The 20,879-nt window shown below is 38.1% G+C and overlaps 3 protein-coding genes across 4 annotated transcripts; 1 reads left to right on the forward strand and 2 right to left on the reverse strand.

The window, feature by feature from the left end:
* The first annotated feature begins 1,524 nt into the window (after positions 1 to 1,524).
* On the forward strand, positions 1,525 to 3,311 carry LOC105829425 (NF-kappa-B inhibitor-interacting Ras-like protein). The gene is made up of 2 exons (XM_012668260.3): positions 1,525 to 2,072; positions 2,182 to 3,311. Exons 1-2 carry the CDS (start codon positions 1,974 to 1,976, stop codon positions 2,689 to 2,691), a joined length of 609 nt encoding a protein of 202 aa, XP_012523714.1. The 5' UTR covers positions 1,525 to 1,973; the 3' UTR covers positions 2,692 to 3,311.
* LOC105829424 (dihydroceramide fatty acyl 2-hydroxylase FAH1) lies at positions 2,981 to 6,229 on the reverse strand. The gene is made up of 6 exons (XM_012668259.3): positions 5,273 to 6,229; positions 4,394 to 4,619; positions 4,119 to 4,279; positions 3,903 to 4,035; positions 3,504 to 3,623; positions 2,981 to 3,442 (listed from the first exon to the last, which is right to left on the reverse strand). The coding sequence occupies exons 1-6, from the start codon at positions 5,636 to 5,638 to the stop codon at positions 3,357 to 3,359; spliced, it is 1,092 nt and encodes a 363-aa protein (XP_012523713.1). The 5' UTR covers positions 5,639 to 6,229; the 3' UTR covers positions 2,981 to 3,356.
* A 138-nt stretch (positions 6,230 to 6,367) lies between these two features.
* LOC105829423 (sodium- and chloride-dependent transporter XTRP3) lies at positions 6,368 to 20,767 on the reverse strand. 2 transcript variants are annotated; one of them, XR_003625694.2, is made up of 13 exons: positions 20,524 to 20,767; positions 16,601 to 16,833; positions 16,148 to 16,168; positions 15,694 to 15,915; positions 15,478 to 15,588; positions 15,129 to 15,370; positions 14,504 to 14,651; positions 14,228 to 14,429; positions 13,982 to 14,141; positions 13,740 to 13,902; positions 13,418 to 13,618; positions 12,814 to 12,881; positions 11,328 to 11,464 (listed from the first exon to the last, which is right to left on the reverse strand). XR_003625694.2 is itself a non-coding variant. In XM_012668258.3 (12 exons), exons 1-12 carry the CDS (start codon positions 20,765 to 20,767, stop codon positions 11,312 to 11,314), a joined length of 2,100 nt encoding a protein of 699 aa, XP_012523712.1. In that variant the 3' UTR covers positions 6,368 to 11,311. The 2 variants fall into 2 exon arrangements, 1 of the variants encoding a protein (XP_012523712.1); XM_012668258.3 differs by lacking the exon at positions 12,814 to 12,881 and having other exon boundaries at positions 6,368 to 11,464.
* Between the last annotated feature and the right edge of the window lie 112 nt (positions 20,768 to 20,879).

Here is a 20,879-nt window from a genome sequence, read left to right on the forward strand (position 1 = left end):
ACTTTACACATGAATACCGACCTCTGTTGTGTATCTCACATGGATCGCGGGTCGTCTGTAGCGCGACGGCACTCTCAACAGTCTCGACACAACACCGTACCTGCGCACAATGAATTCGGAAGACGCGAGACACGCACGAAGTCGACAGAAAGTCCGATGCGTCCGACCGGCGCTGGAGCCCGGAGCAACATGGCGGCGGCAGCGGCGTACGGTGACTCGGCGCTACTCGGCGCAGGCGCGGCGAGTCAACCGCCTAGCAGCGCCGAGTGGCGCCGACTAGCGCCGAGTACCGCCGAGTCTGCCTGCCAGCGGCAGCAGCGTACGCCCCGTACGCTGCTGCCGCCATGTTTCTTCGCGCTCCAGCGCCGGTCGGACGTTCCGTTGATTCCGTGCGTGTCTCGTGTATTCAGATTCGAATTGTACGCAGTACGGTGTTGTGTTCAGAGTGTCGTCGTGCTAGCAAACGAGATCATACGTAGCATCGTATTCATGTGTAAGGCCGAAGGCAGAGAACGAGACGTGTAGGTGTCGCAGTCGTTGTCGTAGGGTAAGCAGAGAAAAACGTAAGTCGTCTCTTTTCCCTGCCTTACCCTACGACTACGACTACGACACCTACGTCTCGTTCTCTGTCTCGGCCTAAAGCGCGGCATCGTGCGTTTGCCTTCGCGTATTCGCTCGAGGAGGGTACGCAATCCGTTCGGTAGAATGTCGGTTGTGCCAATAATGAAACTTTATAAGTCGTCGCGCAATCATAATACAGAGAAACTCTGGGAGCGAATTGATTTACTTCTGTTCAGTGTGTCTTGACGTGCCATACTTTTAACCATATTTTTCCAAATGTAACGGTCGTGCCAAGTGAAATTCTCGCGCGCGGTTTACGTTTCACTCGTGTGTGATATGTGTGCTACAATATCCGTAATATCGGGAGTGCCGAATAAAGTATCGGGCGATCGTTATTAATGTGCGGTTCGAGAATAGCAGGATGATGTCAGCAGAAATCAGCATCATGGAGCAGTAGCAGTAGCAGCAGCAGCAGGAGCAGTGACAGCAATCGGTGAGTGAATTTTTATCAAATCAATTAATTGAATTTATTTCATGTATATGTGGTATTGCACATTTATAGAACACGATTTGCATAAAACAGATTTAAAATATGAATGCATATAATTGTAAAATAGACATAGCATAGAAGAGACCCAAAAAGTCATGCACATTACCTACGGGATTCATAGATATTTGACTACATAGTTTAATGTACACATTTTGTGCACATAGAGGCGCTGATAGATGAAAACACCTTAAAACGACGCGATGACCGTTTATATTTTACTTCTATTCTTATTATTAATTATGCATTGTGTATTCATAATTTTCTCTGATTATCAATCTTTTTAATTACGTCTCATTGACTGCATAATTATACATCTATTGAATCTCCAATACATATGTTTAAACATATTTAGAAAACAAGCACCGCAAATTTTGGAAATCGTAATAGATATATCACATTCATAAAGCTATATAAATAATTAACAATGTGTTAATGTGTTAATGTGTTTTATTTCATGTATACACAAATAATATATAGCAAAAGTCTATAACAACACATGCGATGCATTTGCTCAAAATGCTACATCACGCTTGATTATCTGGATAATTTTATATTTTTAAAATCTAGAATATATATGTAGTATCTTATATGCACGGACGTGCATGTTTCTTATTTTGCAAAATAGGTATATCGCTTATAATTCATTTCGTGATCCATATCATCGTTCTGACATCGTTGGCCATTGTGGGTATACGTTCCCACGCGCGAGCAAGCGATTTTCAGTTCCCACGCGCGCTGCTGACGGTAAGGTAAATCTACTAAGCTGATGGCCTCGACGCGACGGCCATCGGGCCAGGTGTCAGTCAAGCGATTCTAATGTCATCGTCACGCGAGAAAGCCGACACATAGCGAAGACTCAGGAATGGGGAAGACCACGAGAGTAGTCGTCTGCGGGATGAAAGGCGTCGGCAAGACCGTCCTGCTGGAGCAGCTCGTATATGGAAACGTCAACATGAGGACGGTGCGCGTAATTTAGGTTATATTCAGGCACCGTTAGGTCCCGCGCGCTTCTGGAACGCTGCTACGTAAGGATAATCCCGATATACGTATAAATTATAATCAAATTGTAGGAAATTCATCCCACAATCGAGGACATTTACGTCGCTAACATTGAGACTGATCGGGGCACAAAGGAGAAGATCAGGTTCTACGACACGGCCGGGCTCGAATCCCTGCAGAGCAATGTAAACAATCAGCAGCTTCCGCGGCATTACCTCGGCTTCGCCGACGGCTACGTCCTGGTGTACGACACCGGTAAGCCCGAGTCCCTCGACGTTCTCTTCCCATTGAAGAAGGACATCGACAAGAACAAGGATAAGAAGGAGATAACTGTGATCGTGATCGGTAATCGAGCAACGAGAACCGACGCCGTGCTGAGTAGCCTAGAGAACACTGTAAGCAAAGCGGCCAACTGGTGCACCAGGGAGAAGGTCAAGCATTACGAGGTGGACATCATGGACAGGTCTACCCTGTTCGACGCGTTTGTGCATTTGTCGTCTAAGCTGAATCCGCCCGCTAACAAAAGTACATTTTCACAATTAAGTATGGGTAGGAAGAATGTCAAGGCCGAGGCACAGTGACGATGACTCTTGGAAATTTAATTAATGAGTTGATTCAAATGGCAGCAATACACGAGTCCTTGTGAATTTTATACTCAGGTATAACGTATTTAATTATTTGCTGGCTGGACAAAGTCGCCACATGACACAGACATGCTTTGAGATCTCAATATAACGGTATATTTATATTATATTTTTCTTGCTGACCTCATATGTGATACTAGGCATCGAAATGGAATTTTGCAGTAGTCATGGATATCATGAGTCATGTACTTAAGATGTACCAACAATGTTTTGCTGGTTCAAAGCGTCGTTTTAATACAACATTTATTTCATCAAATTGAAGGTAAATGCAAAGCTATTAAAATACAAATTTGTTAATATTTTACTTTGTGACTGCGTTACTATATATAGTTATTTAAAAGACTTATTGTTTAATCGCTTAAAAATATGCTATAAAAAGTTTTTAATGAGTCTCTCTCTTAAAGATTTGTGTACTTAAATCGCTTACTGGTTTAACTCTGGTTAAGTTTGAAAGCGTAATGACTTACATAAAAATAACTTTCTGTACTTATTATAATCACAATTGTGATGTACGTCATTAATAAATTATTATTTGTACAATAAAAATATTGAATGAACGAAATACTATCGCGATATAAATGTCGTATTTCCTTTGAGTCATTTTACCACTTTAAGGGTTCATTTAATTTTCGCAGACTTAGGTTTGTTTTAAGTATTCGATCCCAAAGTTCGCTAGTAACACCAAATCCTGCAAGAGATGATGATTAATTTTCTGGATATATTCCAACAGCAGTTCGCATATTTGTTACCTTGGTCATGATGTACAAAGTGATGATAGTTGTGTCTTCTTTTCATCGTATATAAGTATGATCCTGCTATGGGTGCTCCATTGTGCAAGTAATAGTGTATTAAATCATAACACAAATAGCCTGTAAAATAGGTATATTTAGCTACAGCTGTTTAAAATAATTTGTTTCAATGTATCTAGATATAATACTTTTTAAAAAATTTAATACCATTATTTATTTTTGCTATATATATGTATTTAATAGTTTTATTTATTTGGCTAGTATTAAAAGCATTAACAACAGTGCTTTTAATATCAAAAACAAGTAATTGATTAATAATCAAATCAATACTGCTGATATTAAATTTTCCAATGATATAACATATCCATAATAAAATTCGTGAATGTATAAAGATAATACCGGTCATAGTACCAGCAGCGACAAGATGAACTATTGCCGAAGGAAAAATGACTTTATAGAGATGCCAGACAATTAGCGCCACAAATAAACTGAATGTCGGTGGAAATACTAGTCTTCGTTCGTCCAATGGTGCCTATTGATACAACTTTTGTACACAATCGGTAAAATACATATTTAGTTTAAAATATCAGATAAGGAAGTCCGAGTGGCTCTTACTTTGTGATGACTTCCATGGAACAAGAAGTGCAGAGTAATCAGCAATTTCGAATTATGCGGTGGTTCAAAGTGAAATATTTTCCGATGAACGAAATATTCCACAACGGTCCAGATAAATAGTCCCAAAATGAAAGACGGTAAAATGTTTTGTGCTGAAATCGCTAAAAGAAAATGCACACTTCACGATGGAGTTATATGTGGAATATATTCAGAAGAATTTTCGTACATATTACTTTACTTTTATTTTCCTACTGTAAATATACTGTACAAATTACCGATATTTCTCGAAATATTCGAGGCACAGCCCACATAAAAGAAATACGTAGCTATGGGCAGCCAGACAATCGGCAAAATATACCAGGGCGTAATCGATAACATCTCTAAAATATCTGATTGAAAATATCGAATAGGTCGATTAACTGGTAGATTAACCCATTCCCAATATCTATCGCCCATAAAACCCACTTGCCATAAGATTGGCGCGTTCCAGTCTATTAGATTCTGAAACAAACACGTTTCGTAAGCGACGTCTCTTTTAAAAAGTTCCGTTATTAATTTACTTCTGAATCAACGTTTTCAGCGTATATATAATATATTTTGTATATATTTTTGAATGTTGTAAAAATAACTGTGATATCGCGAAATCATTTATGGTTCTACATCGACTTATCTCGACATTTTTTATCTATACACGTCGTGAGTGTATGTTTCGTAGAATTGAGATAAACTTTTAAAGATAAACCAATCCTACTAGATAAACTTGCCATGTGTTACCTGCTGATTCCTTACACAATATTTTATTTTACGCGATTGCAAATTATTTCCGTGTTACATAATTATTTTTCGTTACAATTTCTAAACGTTTTTTTATGTAGATAGAATTATGTTTATTATATTCTATGTACGTATAGAAAACTATATTGAAAGAATTTTTAAAAAAATATATATATGTTAAAAAAAGTTGATGTGGACATGAAATATACATAAAATTATATCTATTGAAATTTGAAACGAATTACAATTTAACAATTTGACTGTTTAAAGAAAAATTTTTGACGATTTTAACATTGAGAAGTGTACGATACGGCGTTTGCATGTAATATTTTTTAATAATATAAATGTGACTTATTACTTTTTATTTAGAAATTACTCACTTCGCATTCGTTGTATCTTTCTTGTTGTCGCACAGCAAATTCCTCGAGAAGGTAATACGCAGATTTGGAATGAGGATTTTTTGCTAATTCTCCATCCAAAACCTGATCTTTGAGACGGGTGAGCGTGGTTTTTCCACCGGGATGATAATTCAGGAAGTTATAAATATTATAAACACGATCGCGATACTTGACGAGAAACGATTCTTCTGTCGATTTTTCCCACGACTTGCCGTTACTGTAATGATTTTCCGTTTTGCTCGCACAAACTGAATTGTCGGAGTCCATCATTTTGAAAATATTCCCATCTGTCGTTGCTTCCGAACGATTACACGTATCACTAAAGTTTTTACCTCGGCGAGCAGCCATTTCAAAAGGCGAAAAAAAGGCGACTATACGCGCGTGATGTAAGACTCGATGCGCGCCATACGCTGTAGTGCATTCTACTAAATAGCTGACGTTATACGACTCAGTAATTCACTATACAGATAAGATTTTGCCGTATATGTTACGTGGGAGGGCTCTATGATCGCATTATGTCTCGTAAACAGCGACACTATCATACCGAATGTGGTATCGCAGTGATAATCAAGATTACTTTTTGCACGTATGTAACGAAAAGATACGAAATATCTGTATACATATATATTACATACTAATTCATTAAGAAGTGCGATATCTATGATAAAGTAGAACGTACGTTAACGTACGCGTAACAATTTAAAGCGAAATCGCAAAATCAAATAAGCTCTGTTATATAATTTTGTTATAAATCTCCAATCTTTTTTGAGATTTAACATTTTTTGTCGCTTTGATGATCTTTCGATTGAGCTTTTCGAATTCGTAATTGTTTTTCGAATAAAAGCCTTGTAACACATTGCGTGTCCGAGTTTCTTAAGAAATGCATGAACTTTTACATTAACTTCGACATCAACCTTACATAACGCGTCATACCATTTGTTATGTTGGCATCAAAATGTTGGCGTCGTAAAAGATGTTATTGACATCAAAATGATGTCAGCTTGTAACATTTGAATACAACTTTACATCTTTACATCAGAGGAAGACTAAAAATACTGGATAGACAACGCATCTTCGGCAATAAATAAGCTTTTATTTAAACGCTTTAAATCTTGTGTACACTGTGTCCTAGTAAACGCCTAAAGTATCAGTCACTAAAAGTATTTAGTCGACAATGCTCAAGTTCGAGCAACAAATTACAGTTTGAGCATCCGCGCTATCAAAAAGAAAAAAAAAAGTAAAACGCACATAGTGTGTCGAGCAATTAAATTAAACAATCGGAAGTACTCGTTTACTATCGAAATCGATCTCGTCGCACTAAAGTAATTATCATTACGTATAAACCTAACAAACGAAACGTATAATACTCGCGCGTTCTCTTAATAATTACGCGTAACTTACGGAAATTTCGCAGGATAGAGAGAATCCGTTTTTTTTTTCCGAGGAGTGTGCACGTTAACTGAACTTCAGCGGCCTAAGACAGAACTAGAGACCCTATAATCAGACTCCGGCCATGTCGGCAAGATCCTGCGAGAGAAATATACCATCACCAGTTTCTTCGTCATTCTCTTTCTCTTCTATCTTTTTCTTATTTCTCTCTTTCTCTCTCGGAAGTAGGCAAATTAGTGAAAATTGGATGTCACGGCCAGACTCTTATTGTAAGGTCTCTAGACAGAACTATCCAACATTAATTATGTCATTTATAACTATATGTACATATATCACTTCGAGGAATTACCGAGCGCGTCGGACACAAACAGTTTAAGTTCGAATACTGAAACGACAGGACAAGCATGTGTTCTGTGTATGTTTAACGGTGCCATTGAATTTTTTGCCCGATAAGAAGATAGGCCAAGAAGCGTTGTATTAAAATTCTTGAAATGTTGAATCGTTGAAGATTATTTTGTTTATAGTTTACAAATATGCGCGGAGAGTTTGATTCGAAAAAAAGGAATGTCGCATAACAATTGCAGATACTCCTTAATTCTTAACGAGTGACATGGAAGAAGTTGACACAATTAATGATGAAGAATCTCTCTTTTCTCTCTCTCTCTCTCTCTCTCTCATTCTCTCATTCGCTCACTTAGTCATACACATACAGATTTCTTACTTTTTAGATCTTTTTTAAATGATGGTCTCGAATGTGATGTTGAATTGAATTATTTTCATTAGTTTTCTGAGATATTTGAGAACATGACAACATAGGAATTACAAAATTATTATATCAAGATAAATTTTAATTCTTTGTTCATTCTGCGTATAAACAAGAGCTAAAATGTAAAGTTCAAGTTACACTAGTTACAGGATACACGTTGAAATGTAACTGTACTTTATGTACTCTCTATTAATGATCAATGTACGCTACATTGGTTATTTTAATTTAAAGCAATTACTAGTTATGAAATTCTTTTTACTTTTTAAAAATAAAGTAAAAAAGTTCTTCGACTTTCCGAAGCAGTAGAAAAAAATCTTCTGCGTGACGAACAAAAATTATTAATCATAGTTCAATCAAATTAAAAGTGAATTAATATTTTTCTTTATAATGAGGAGTAGTAACATCTCTTCTGCATTTGCTCATTTTCTTGCAATATTCACGTTTCATATTAGTCACATTTTCCATAATTATTAATTACGGTTTAGATAAATCCAAATAGTAATTAATCACACGTGTCGTTTTATTTATCAATTACCTCGTATCTCTAATCATAATAAAATAAAAAATAATGGATTAAATTTTTAAAAAAGAAAATTTTAACGCAATTATTAAAATAATAAATACGTTATTACATATAGCGCGCGTTGTTTAAAGCTACGATTAAAATTAAATTAATAATATAAAAACGATGCGACCTTTTTTACACCTTGGATGATGTAGGACGACCTCGGACGGTATGATCTTAAAGTTTAAACAATAAATTTCAAATAATGACATTTAAGAATAACTCGCTTTTGTTGCGTCACGTGTTTTACATTCAGCCAACGTTATCTCATCGTTTCCGAAACGATAAATAACTATCGCTTATTGTACATATTTGTAGAAAAAAAAAGAATAGATTACGCAACGGTTTATTTGTATTAGCTCTTGACATAATTTCTAAATTTACACGTCCCTCCTAACACGAAGAGAAGGACAATATACTTTCACATAGAAAATAGGGAAGAAAGTAAACCGATAACGGATGTGTGTCGTCACTATATATTCTAAGCGATTCAAAAAATAGGTATCAATTCACGAGGTATCAATTTAGATGCGATCGGTGGCGTAAAGCCACACGAGTTACTATTTACAATGGCACACACGCGTTACGCATTCGATACATCGAATTCGTAATGTCATTAATATAATTATCCTCCCGATCGCTCTTATTTTACATTCCGCGCATCGTTTCCCTTGCAATCTCGGCGCAAGCTGTGACGCGTCGCGCTTTGCACAGTGCCGATCACTAATTTGACCTTCTCTTGGAATTAGTCCTCGACACTGCGCACCCGTTCCCGCTGATTCATTCTGCGATTAATCGATCGCAGTTTAAATTATGTACAGTATAAATAAGACAAAGGATGATCAATCGTGGTGCTTTTCCGATCGTGTCTCTTGACACGAATGAGGGAAATACGCGTGCGTATTTCCGGGTCATATAATTTTCTTTTTTTTTTTAATTATTAATGACATTACGTTTATTCGATCAACATTTCTTAACAGCAATATGTCATCACATTGTTTCACAGGAGCGAGGACTTAGGGGATAGGGCTTGGCATACCGACCGCCGCCTTGATCATCCGTCCTAGCGCGGAAAATCGGTATAACCGTATAATATTTCCGTACCCAAAATAGCTGGACCAGCCAAACGATGATGCTGAGCGCCCCGCGCGAGAGGCTACTCTTCCCGAAAGAAAAAAATCTGTCAATCTTGCAATAGCGGAAGACTCCCGCGCGCATTTACGCGGGACATCTTATGCAACCACGATGCCAAAGTTTAATCTACCAGCATGCCCTGCATCGGTAATATAATCTTATCGAAACGTCATAATGGCACCGCACGAATTATTCCAGGTATGTTTTTTTCTGGGGAAATTAGCGATAAAAAAAATGTAAGGCGTCGCTTCTGATAACGGTTAAATTAATGATATCCCGCAGCTAGCGATAATGACCGTGTATTTGAATAAAAATAAAGAAATACGTCATTTTATGATATCTTTGGAACTAGAGATAATTTTTTCTTGGCGTAATGTAATTTAATCAATTTTCAATTATAAATGTGTTACGCGTGTTTCGCGTAATCGTTTGCCGAACTGAGCGCCGAACGCATTAGGTAACGCGGATTTAATCGATCATATTTTCTTTTTCCATTTTTTATATGAGATACTAAAAAAATTATTTTTTAATCAAATATGTAAAAATATGTACATAATATAAATATGGATATCCATATGTACATATATTTTTTTTCAATAATATTTTATTATACATATGTATAAGACAGAAAATGTTCCTTTTCCAAGCTTACACACATTATATTATATTACATGTAAATGTAATATAATGTCAATAAAGATTAATAAATATTTTTAAACAAAGAAAGTAATTTTCAGATTAAAAAGTGCGTTACTAAACAGACATATATTGAGATAAATAAATAAAAAAACATTTAGAAGTCTACAACTTAGAAATTAATGCAAATAATTCGTTTAGTATCTGAAATATTTTTTGGAATACTTTTGGAAGCGAGATCGATCAGTTCTGGACTGTGGTCGTGATATGCGTAAGGTAGAACCTCGGAGGAATCGAAAGTACATTACACCGGGACCGTGTGAAAAGCAGTAAACAAATCGACTACGTCGAACTAATCATTCGACTACGTTGAATTTTATTGTCTAGTCTCACCGACCGTCTCCCTTTTATCCTTCGTAGATTAAACTACTGATCTATTTAAAAAAATCGCATTTAATTAAAATCGAATTGACACGGACGAAATCCAGGATCCCACGTCCGATCGTCTCCATATCGCGCGATACTAAAAAAGCCAGAACATTCTATTCTCTCCGCTATTTTTTGTCCGCTATACACGTTCTACCATAATTCACCTGTTGGTTGACGATTTTCCTGGAAGTGTGACACGCGACGGTGAAGTTTGAACACTAAACCGTCGTTACGCAATTGGTCGCTCTTTTGCGCTACACCTCTAAAATGTATCTCCGTATTGCATATTGCTTTCAGTGGTGTCGCAGTCCGACATTTGAGCTCGATTTACAGCGAATTCACGGTTTATCCTATATCCATTTAACGCAAAGATTTACGTATATATGTACGAGAAGAACGATCGTCGCATTCTATCGTTTGTGCAAATGAACAACGAGTGAAACGCGGACTTCCCTCGTTAAACTTTGAAATTGTGTCAAATGTAAACATATGTTGTTGATATTCAATTCATATTCGATGCCTCATTCATAATTGGGACGCATTAAAAGAGTTTTAAATAAATTTCTTCTTATGCGTTCGCTATTCATTTGCTGTTCATTTGCTTGCTCGATATATTCGATTTTAAAGACGCACAGCGTCCTGAGAAATATCAATAATTATAGATATATAAAGACTAAATTTTTAAAATCTTTACAATTAAAGACTTAAAATTTAAATCTTGTCCAGAATTTGGATAAATAAAGTCTTCAAATTAAAGATGGAAAAAGTTAATATATAATACATAATATATATTTTATGAGTTATAAATAATTATAAACATAAATATATATAGTTATATTTATATCTACATATATTATTCTTTGTTAAAATCTAATTTTCACAGAAAATTAGATTTACATGTGACCCCTAAGACAAAATAACTATTTTAGTTATATATATTTCATGTGTATCCTTTTTTTTGTAATAATAGAGAGAATAAATTTATCTCACAAATTCTGGTGATAATTTAGCAAAGTTTTGGGTCTTTATATATGTATAATTTGATGTCTGATGTTACCGTACCACTTACAAACGGAAGAGGTTATTCGCTGATTATGCGTTTTTAAAAGTTCATTACTTCCATTTTGAAGGCCCTACCCTTCATTGCTTTGTTAGCCATTCTACTCATAGTCGGTGCGGCATTCGTATCATCGTCGCTGTTAATGTCCTCATCTTCTTCCGGGAAGTCCTCGAGCCGATCATGATATTCGTCAAGCTGAAAATTAAAAAATTCACAACGCGTTAAATATTTGTTAAAGCGCGGTGAGAATTAGCTAAGAGATTTAGAGGCCAAGATCTCTGGACTTTTGAAATAAAATAATTGGAATAAGATAACTCTTTTTAATCGCAATTTACAGACTAGTAAAGAGAATTATCTTTCCAACTCTGAAAACCGCATGTAAAAAGAGGAGTTGTAATATTTAAAATATCGAAAGGTTCAGTATCACAAGTGATCCGAGATTCGCATAAACTTCTGTTCAACTTCCGTTTACATTCATCACCGCGTACGAATCGAAAAAACAAATAGCGCGTACTTCTAAGCAGAAGCTATTTATGAGTTTCTGATTCCTCCACAAGTTATAAACTTTTCTAACTCGGGGTCGAGGAGTCATAAATAGCTTCTACTTCTGAGCTGTTTGCTTTCTTATTTCCGCATGGCCAGCTGGACAAGGACTTAGAACGTTCTATGTGAATACTCAATTCGATAGTTGACAGACCACTTCCAATTCTCAACCGATCAATCGTACAGTCCTATACATACTCGAGCATTTCTGATGAAGCCTCATTTTTGGTGAAGCACAACGTGAATCTTGAATGGGAATTGTGAATTGTCATGTTTGACATGCTAATCAGGCCAAATTTCGGGACGCATACTTAGCACAAGCATGCTGATTCACTGTATTAATAATGCGTAAGATTTATATCTTGTAATTTTTTATGATAACAGTTTAATATAAAAAAAATCACAATTATTTCACTGTCTTATTTGGAAAATTGATTTTTATAATACGGGCTGTTTATAAATTTTATTAATTTAACTCGAGATATGATATAAAGCTATATTAAATATATAATATATAATATTTGAGAGAGAGGATGTAAATTTATCAATGTACATACGTAATTTAAATAAAAAATATCTTTTTTGTGGAAAATAATTCTTGAAAAGATTTACAATATTATCGTCTCTCTTCTTTGATTGCTGATATTTTTTTATTGCTTTGCGAGGACTTGAAAGATCTAATCATGCAATCTATCAGTGCTGATGATGATGACACATTTTATCTCGTAGAGCATATTAAAGATTTCTTTAGAAATCTCGATATAGTACTCTTCCGTTATTAAATCGTGCAATTAATCACGATTCTAATAATGATTTATCGAAATAAATCGATGAATAATAATGATTTATCAAAAAGAGAAAGAGAGAGAGAGAGAGAGAGAGAGAGAAGTCAGAAGACAGAAATTAGAATCACGATGTTTACGATGTACATCGTGTTCGATGAATGCACTAGGAGTAACATTCAGAGGCTGCATTCCCAAAAGTTGATACTGCGAACTCACGTGTGACGTAGCTACGGGGATATTGAGTAATCGACGTTACCACAGACAGAATGGATGCTTACCTACAACTGCAGATCGTACGTTCAATTGTGAGTTACCTAAAGTGTGTCACGCACGCACGCTTAATTGGCTCACCATGAAGAACAGCTTACGCAACGACTAGGAGGAATTGAGCATAAGCAACGCCGCGATTTGCAAGTCTGTTTTAATCGCGCAAGGCCACACCGCTGATCAATGGCATGACACTCGTTAACCCGTGGTGCGCTAATTAAGCTACTCCGCCTGGACTTGGAACTATCTCGAAGGGGATGTACAACGCTACTCAAAACAATTATTGTAAGGGAAAGAATAGCGCTAATCTCGTCCGAAATAATTAGTTCAACGAGGAAGAGACAACGTGCGTTTGTTCATCTTTGAAATCCGTCCAGTCAAAGTGGATTTTATCCGTCGCGAACTTTACACACATTCCATCACGAACGATCACAAGCTACAAGCGCTATTTTCGCGGACGTATACTTTTCTTCGCGTATAACTTCCTTTTACAACTTTCAACTCATTTCTACATAAATAACATATCCACGTCCCAGTGACAAGTTGTACTTACGTCAACGTCACCCATCATCTCTTTAGTAGAAACGGTGGTATCGATACGTCGAATACTGCCTTGATGTATATCCACGTCGAGTTTCACCAATTGGAACCGACGTAAGAGGAAAACGATTGGAATCGGAGCTATACCCGCCAAAATAATGACGACAGCGATGCCCAACACCCAGCCAGGATAATCCGTGGGTATAGCCTTACCCTAGAAACAAAACGGAAGTATTATTGTAACCATAAGATTAAATATTTTGTAATATATACTTTATATTATATATATATGTGTGTGTGTGTGTGTGTGTGTGTGTGTGTGTGTGTAATCTTACCAATTCCGCATTCCACGCCGAATATTGCGGTTTCTTAATGAACATGGAACCGATGCTGAACACAAGGATGCAACCCATTATCGCGGGAGCGATAAATCGCCACGTGATTTGCCAATAAAGTCCAGGTTTATGTCCAGTCATCTCTTCGATGTCCTTCGTGAATCTGCACAGTATTCGTGCGATTAATCCGTTAATCAGTCTCATTTGAGATGAATGTCACGATCACGGAAAGGTCAACTCACTTTTCGTGGCCATACACGAAAATCACGGCGATCATTTCCAACAGGGCGACTATAACGAGGCCGATGGTGCCGGCGAAACTGTCGAACATCTTCAGCCAATACTCCCCAGCGCCAGTACAAAAGAGAAGTCCCACGAAAAAGCAAACGACGCAGAGGACTCCTGTGCAAGTCGTAATGCAATTAAAACGGATATTTTTTTTTATCAATTATTTTTCGCTCGATATATCGTCGGTAGATCTCACTCACCTGTCATGTATTGCTTCTTTATTCTCTTGAAAAGATCTATGTCGAAGATTACGCACAGCATACCCTCGAGTAGTCCGATTTGCGAACCCAAGCCGAGAGCTAGGAGCATCATGAAGAAAATGCAAGACCAAAACGGCGCTCCCGGTAGTTCCACGATCGCTTGCGTGAATATGATGAAAGCTAGTCCGGTACCCTCGGCGGCCTGTGTGAAAAAGTGATTGTCGCTTAATCGATTGCGACACGCCCAACGAATTCGTGGAAATTATTATTGCTCACGTTGTCCAATTCCTTGCTGAGGCTGCATGGTTCTATTGTGAAGTTCCACGCCGAGGAGTTGAAATTGTCCATAAAAAGTTCATAGTCCTCGAGATTGAACGGGGTCGAATTAGTCAACAGCCCATTTTGCATCAAGGTGTCCCTCGCACTAAAATAAAAACGATTTACCATATATCTTTTGTGTTCTCTCCCTCCGTTCTTCATCAACGATAAGTATATCCCGTCCCGTCCCATTATGACTCGATCCCTCCCGTTTCTAAATGCTCAACCATCGACATGTCCGACACTCTTGCAATCTAATTAAATTAAATTGTGATGTAAGTACATTAATAATGTAATTTTGATTTTGCAGCATTAATTTTAGTAGTATTATTGGTACATAAACTGTTGCATATTATTAATGTAACATCTTTTTACAATTTAATTTAATTAACTTTTGCGTTATTATACATCAATAGTATGTACAACTGTTAAAAGCGACGACACGCATATCTTCTCGGACAAGTGGCAACAGCAATCATGGCCGTTTAAAGACACATCTCCGCAGCCGTGGACAACTTTTTCTCACTACCCTCTTCGCGATGGCGAACTTAGGAAACGATGGCCGCGCTTGCGGTCGCATTACCTGACGACGCACTTGTCCACGTTTGACATTGCCTTGAACCCCAAAATGGCGAAAATGACAACGCTCGCGTAAATGGCAGTAAACGCGTTGCACACGCTCACCAGGATCACGTCCCTCACGCAGTTGTTGTCAGGAGTGTTGTAGCTGCCGAACGCGATCAGGGAGCCGAACGCCAGCCCGAAGCTATAGAAGACCTGGGTCGCTGCGTCAAGCCAGACCATGGGCTCAGCCAATTTCTCGACCTTAAACAAAGAGAATAGAGTAAATGTCAGATCTAATGCATGGCATTTCGCTATCTCACTAACGCACTCTTCTCGTAAAGTCAACCTCAATCGGAATCGATCGTCACCTTTGGCGTGTACATATGCGCCAGCCCGGCGCTCGCACCTCGCAACGTTATCCCGCGAATGAAGAAGATGGTCAGCACGAGATACGGAAACATGGATGTAAAGTATACCACCTGGGAGAAAGCATGATTTGTCACAGAAAAATGATTTGTCTCTTCGGATCGGAGTAATTTTCATGTTAATTGAAGGATATTGATTTTGATTTGTCTCGAACTTACTTTACCGGACGACTGTATTCCCTTCATGACGATGAAAAACACAATGATCCAGCTGAACAAGAGACAAAGTACGATCCACCATTTGAGACCTTGTCCATCCTCAATGGACGGTGCCGCATCCAAAGTAGTCCTATACCAAAAATATGCGGTCTCCGAACTCCTGACACATTCCTCGACCGGCTTTCCATCCAATTCCGGGCATTTTGCCCACGGCAGTGATTCCTAAATTGCGTCAGAATATGCAAATATATTATCGATATATGCTTTAACGGGCATACTGTTATTGCGTTGTAAAAGCTGGAGCGGCATTTTGAGCGTTCAATTGAAAGACCGGCATTGTGACGGAGATTTACATATTACAGATCTCTCGTGCAATTTATGTACAATAATGTCTGTAACTACAGCAATATAACGCAATATTGTTCAGTATCTACAAAAATGCTGCGATACTTACACCAAATTTGATCGTGACAGCCTAATTGAAACATGAAAGAAAAGATAAAGATATTATTAATAATTTGTACATTCATGGAAAATATTGATATATTTTCTTTACAGAGACGCCATTAATAATTATATTTGAGTGAATATTCTTTACTTCTTGATTATTGCAATCATTTAAAGTAAATATATTAAATATTAAAACTTTTTAATTCTTGCAAAATTTCTTAATTTTTCTTCTAATTGAGTCTCTGGTAACTCTAAAAGAAATATAATTTTTATTGGAAATACTTGCAGATTTTAAATACTTTGTATCACATCGTAAAGCAACGTCTTTCATTACCCACTTAAGTTCTGAACTGTGGAATAGCGAAGAGGGAGGGACACTTAAATCGTCTCGACACAGATTACCGTGGCGTCAATCGGGGCTACAAACTGTAGCTACGAACCTTATCGATCTGCTTACCTCAAGCGAGTTGATGAGGTAGTAGACGCACCAGGTAATAATTACGTTGTAGTAAAGACAAACGAAAAACGTCACTATACACGACGCGATCCCTATACCGCCTAGCCAAGGGTGTATTGTGTTCCAAACGCCCAGGGCGCCCTGCCGCATACGTTGCCCGGCACCCAGCTCGATCAGGAAAAGGGGTACACCCTCCAGGATGAGCATCACGAAAAAAGGAATAAGGAAGGCACCTAAAATATATAAAAATATCTTTCTTAGTTTCTAACTTTGGTGTTATATCGTTAGATATATCGAAATTTTTTTCGGAAAAAGTAATTTAATTATGTAAATATACTCTGTAACTTTTTAATCACAATTTTTCAACCGCATGTCTCTTAGTGTGCCCATTGGAATTAAAACCGATGTTTCATCCGAGTAATTTTCCACTTCACTATTTTATATTTGTATGTCGTTTCAACCGCTTTTTTGCGCCTCCGGACCCTAACAAGGTCTTTTCTCCCTTTGCCTTTAGATGTCTAGTTTCGCGGTCGTAGCGAGAGCTGGAACGCCTCGTATTGATCGAGTAACCTAAGTCCTAACCCGTTCAGCCACTCCACTACTTGAACGATTTTTTTGGTATTCATATACAAATTAGAACTAAGATTGTGTGGGTTAAAAAACGTTAAGATACGCATTTTTCTACGCACATGAACGACGAAATCGTACGAAGTAGCAGAAGAATGATAACAATGCTTTTAAATCCATTGAAATTATACTACAATTGTCTCAAATTTCGATGTTAATATTTGATTTATTATTAATAGAGATGGAGGCTGAAAATTTTTTTGCTAAGTAGCCGAAGGAATTGAAACGCGGAGGGACATCGTATTCGATTTCGATGGCGATTGCATTCTCGTGAACTTTGTGATAATGCAACGTTGTGGTAATTGATGCGTCGTTTAACACCTAAATGGCCCGTAACCTAGGTTTTCTGTGTCTAAAGCCGCTATTACGTTAGATCCGCGAACCACAGCGCGGCAGATGTTAAGTCGTCGCGTGCTTTCTGTTACACAGTGGTATGGATCGATCAATGGGCGTTCGGCGAGGCGGACGCGAACCCGGACGCGGCGCAACGAGGAAATTTCCATTGAAAGCCGAGCCTTTGACTCGTTTAGCCTAAAGGTGTGCGTAATCACATGCGACTGAAAATCACGCGTAATTCCATTCCTTTGCCCAACAGTGACCTGCAATTAAGCACCATTTCTTGCGCGAGTAACAGTCGGTGTGACAATTTAATTAACGTCTGTTATCGTTTTAAAATTTAATAGACCTTAAAAAATTCTATTTACTACTTACTGGTAAAACAATAAATCCAAAAGCTTCTGCTTTACAAAGTAGAGTCTCCTTTCTCAAATCTACGCCTTTTAAATTGATCTACCTCGAATCGGAACCTCTTCGATCTCACGTGTACCCGCGCCCGGAATTGAATCTGACCAAGTTACGGTGCCATTTAATTCCGGATTGCGATCGTAAGTGAGGGTGCCTGGTACTTTCAGGCGGCGGTATTACTGCGCTGAGGTAGAAGTTAGAGCGGCACGATAATCTGGTAATTGGAAACTTGATCCGCGCGGTTGTTGGATGGTAACCGATATGATTTCGGCGTGCATATAAACTCCGGTATCATAATCACGCGAGGGCCCACCCGCGCGCGCGCCTCTCGTGACCTACCTCCGCGAAAATAGACGTATGTTAAATAGCTCGGTTTGTCCGTTCGTGATTGATAAGAAGGGTTACCTCCTCCCCTCCCTCCCCTCCTCTTCTCTCCCGCCGAAATGGCAAGCTTAAAATAATTTGAACTAGAGGAGCGAAATTTCACGGGCATACGGACAGCTATTTTCCATCCGAGAAACCTTCGTAAAATTGCGTCGAGAAATTGCAATATTACGTGATGCATTACGCGCCTACATTTCACGCGACAACCAAACGAAGCACCACATACGTATGCCTGGTATTTGCAGTTGGTCGACCTTTCACGTTATGTTGAATTAAATCAGGTGTAACCTTGAACTAACTTTATCCAGATGAATAACATAATATGTCTCTCCTTCGCGCCCCCGTATTGATTCTATATTCTTTTATTTCATTCTGTTGCGACATTTTTAACGTACGTCGCATACGTTGTAATATTGATAATGCGAATTATGCAGGCTATAAATATTACTTTAGCATACTTTTTTTGAAATTATATGTAAACAACGTGATTGCAAATGCGACCCTCGTGTTTCTTCTGGGAGGATTGATTACTTCTACTTATGTAGCGTGAAAGAGTCTATAGACTCTTGTGCAAGTATTACTTTCATTATATGCACCTGTTACTTTTTCACGCAAAAAGGGCACTTAATAAAAAGATAATACGCTAGCTACGCTAAAGCAAATGCGTTGACACTTTTCGATTAAACGAGGAATAATTAGGAACGACTAATTAAACCAGAGTCACAATTTATTACAAACAAAAAATAACTTGACTTAATATTCATTTATAAAAATAATAGAATTTTGAAATCCAAAAGTATTAACGTCAACGCCAGAGATGTCGTGTATTTTAGAAATAGAAATGGGTCAAGTAGATTCGAATGGAGTTTGAAGAGTTAATAAAAATTGAATGAATCGTACGTAACTGAACCATTCATAATCACAAATTGCAATATGCCGCCGAGTGTCATCTGATACATTAATGTTAATTTTTCAGTTTGTCGAGATGCCAGGAAATGTTTCATAGCTTATATCAGACGGGACTCTGAAGAAACGGGAAGAAAGAAAAATATCTTTAATTGAGATTAACTACGATATATCACGAAAGTTTTGTTAATATCCGCGGTGCTTATAACAGCCGCTGAAATTGATCGATAGGAAAATGCGCGTCTTTAAAGGCGGGAGCATGCGAAATATTTCGCGGCAGTTATATTTAACCCCGACGTGGAACTGCGGGATACCTGAAAATAGTCGTTGACTAGTATAGCCATGCGATTATACTGGCTCCGCTGCCCTCATATCGAGCAGCCTTGTCCTTGCTCTTTTTCGCTTTACATCCGACGCCATAGAGACTGACGACGCGGCCGTAAATTGCAAAAACTATTTCCAATGCCGCATGCAATTTTATGATATGCACGCGCACGTCAACACCTTGTCGCGTATCGGGCAACTCGGTGTGATAATTCGAATGATAGTGTCGTTTTACATTTTCCGGAAACCTGACGACTGTTCAAATTCTTTTTCGAAAACGTTCTTCACGCGCATCCAAAAGCCGAGTCACTGGAAGATGAGCGATGGAAAAGAAAATCTATTCTCTCTTAACCCGAGCGCTATCAAATTTTCAGAGAGCTCCGTCTTATTAACAATACGAAGAAAAATTCAACAGCCTCATAAAATTCATAATATTTAATTTTACGAAATACCCTTTTATCAGCACTATTTAATTTTTTGTCAACTTCTTTGGCATTGAGCAAATATAATCTTGCAAGCGGTATAGACACCGTGACTCTGTTTTACAGTGTATGTGCGTAAAAAAACGCGTTGCTATCTCGGGACTGCATCAACGTAGTTACTGTATAATAGACACGTATATCTCCGTGTAACACATATAGATATTATTAGTTGTGCTCATGCACGTGGGAAAACTGGAGTTTACCTAGCTATCCGTTGACACGCACATGGTTCAAGAACACCTCGAGGTGTCGCCTGCTGCACGAAGGTCGTAAAAATAAAAACACACGATTTACCAATAACAACACTCGAGTGGACGTATATACGTTAAAATAATGTCATTTGCTCCGCGCATTTGCGAATAAAAATCAGCTCTTTAATTGACGCGATTTGCACGGTAGCGCGCTCGTATCCGCGCGTCGCAATTATTCCAGTTATCGATTTTCTTTTACACTCACCACCTCCGTTCTGTTGGCACAGATAAGGAAACCTCCATATATTGCCCAGACCGACGCTGTACCCGATAATACTGAGGAAGAATTGCATTTTTCCGCTCCATGCCGCCCTGTTCTCCTCCTTAGTCTCCTGGGGGGCGGCAACATGTTGACTTCCGGTCGCCACGATCGTCACGTTGTGGACAGGTTGGCGATGGTTGTTCAAGGGAGCCAACTCGTGCCCATTTCTCCCGGACTCGACTACCATTCTCCTGTGGGGTCTCGGTGGATACACAAAGAATCGATCACTCTCTCCTCCAGACGGGTGGCGTACTTAATTGAGATCTTTAGCACACTCTTCGTGTTTGTTTGCCAAGCTC

This window comes from Monomorium pharaonis, chromosome 8 (assembly GCF_013373865.1).
Source record: "Monomorium pharaonis isolate MP-MQ-018 chromosome 8, ASM1337386v2, whole genome shotgun sequence".
Classification (NCBI taxonomy): domain Eukaryota; kingdom Metazoa; phylum Arthropoda; class Insecta; order Hymenoptera; family Formicidae; genus Monomorium; species Monomorium pharaonis.

What these genes read in the sequence shown, in the direction of transcription:
- LOC105829423 (XM_012668258.3), bottom strand. Translation starts at nt 20,767, where the DNA reads ATGGTAGTCGAGTCCGGGAGAAATGGGCACGAGTTGGCTCCCTTGAAC. An exon ending in ACCTCATCAACTCGCTTGAG is followed by an intron (nt 16,169 to 16,600) that starts GTAAGCAGATCG and finishes TGTTTCAATTAG; the next exon opens with GCTGTCACGATCAAATTTGG. An exon ending in AAAGAAGCAATACATGACAG is followed by an intron (nt 14,142 to 14,227) that starts GTGAGTGAGATC and finishes CGACTTGCACAG; the next exon opens with GAGTCCTCTGCGTCGTTTGC.
- LOC105829424 (XM_012668259.3), bottom strand. Translation starts at nt 5,638, where the DNA reads ATGGCTGCTCGCCGAGGTAAAAACTTTAGTGATACGTGTAATCGTTCG. An exon ending in AAAGATACAACGAATGCGAA is followed by an intron (nt 4,620 to 5,272) that starts GTGAGTAATTTC and finishes TGTTTGTTTCAG; the next exon opens with AATCTAATAGACTGGAACGC. An exon ending in CTTTGTACATCATGACCAAG is followed by an intron (nt 3,443 to 3,503) that starts GTAACAAATATG and finishes CATCTCTTGCAG; the next exon opens with GATTTGGTGTTACTAGCGAA.
- LOC105829425 (XM_012668260.3), top strand. Translation starts at nt 1,974, where the DNA reads ATGGGGAAGACCACGAGAGTAGTCGTCTGCGGGATGAAAGGCGTCGGC. An exon ending in GAAACGTCAACATGAGGACG is followed by an intron (nt 2,073 to 2,181) that starts GTGCGCGTAATT and finishes ATCAAATTGTAG; the next exon opens with GAAATTCATCCCACAATCGA.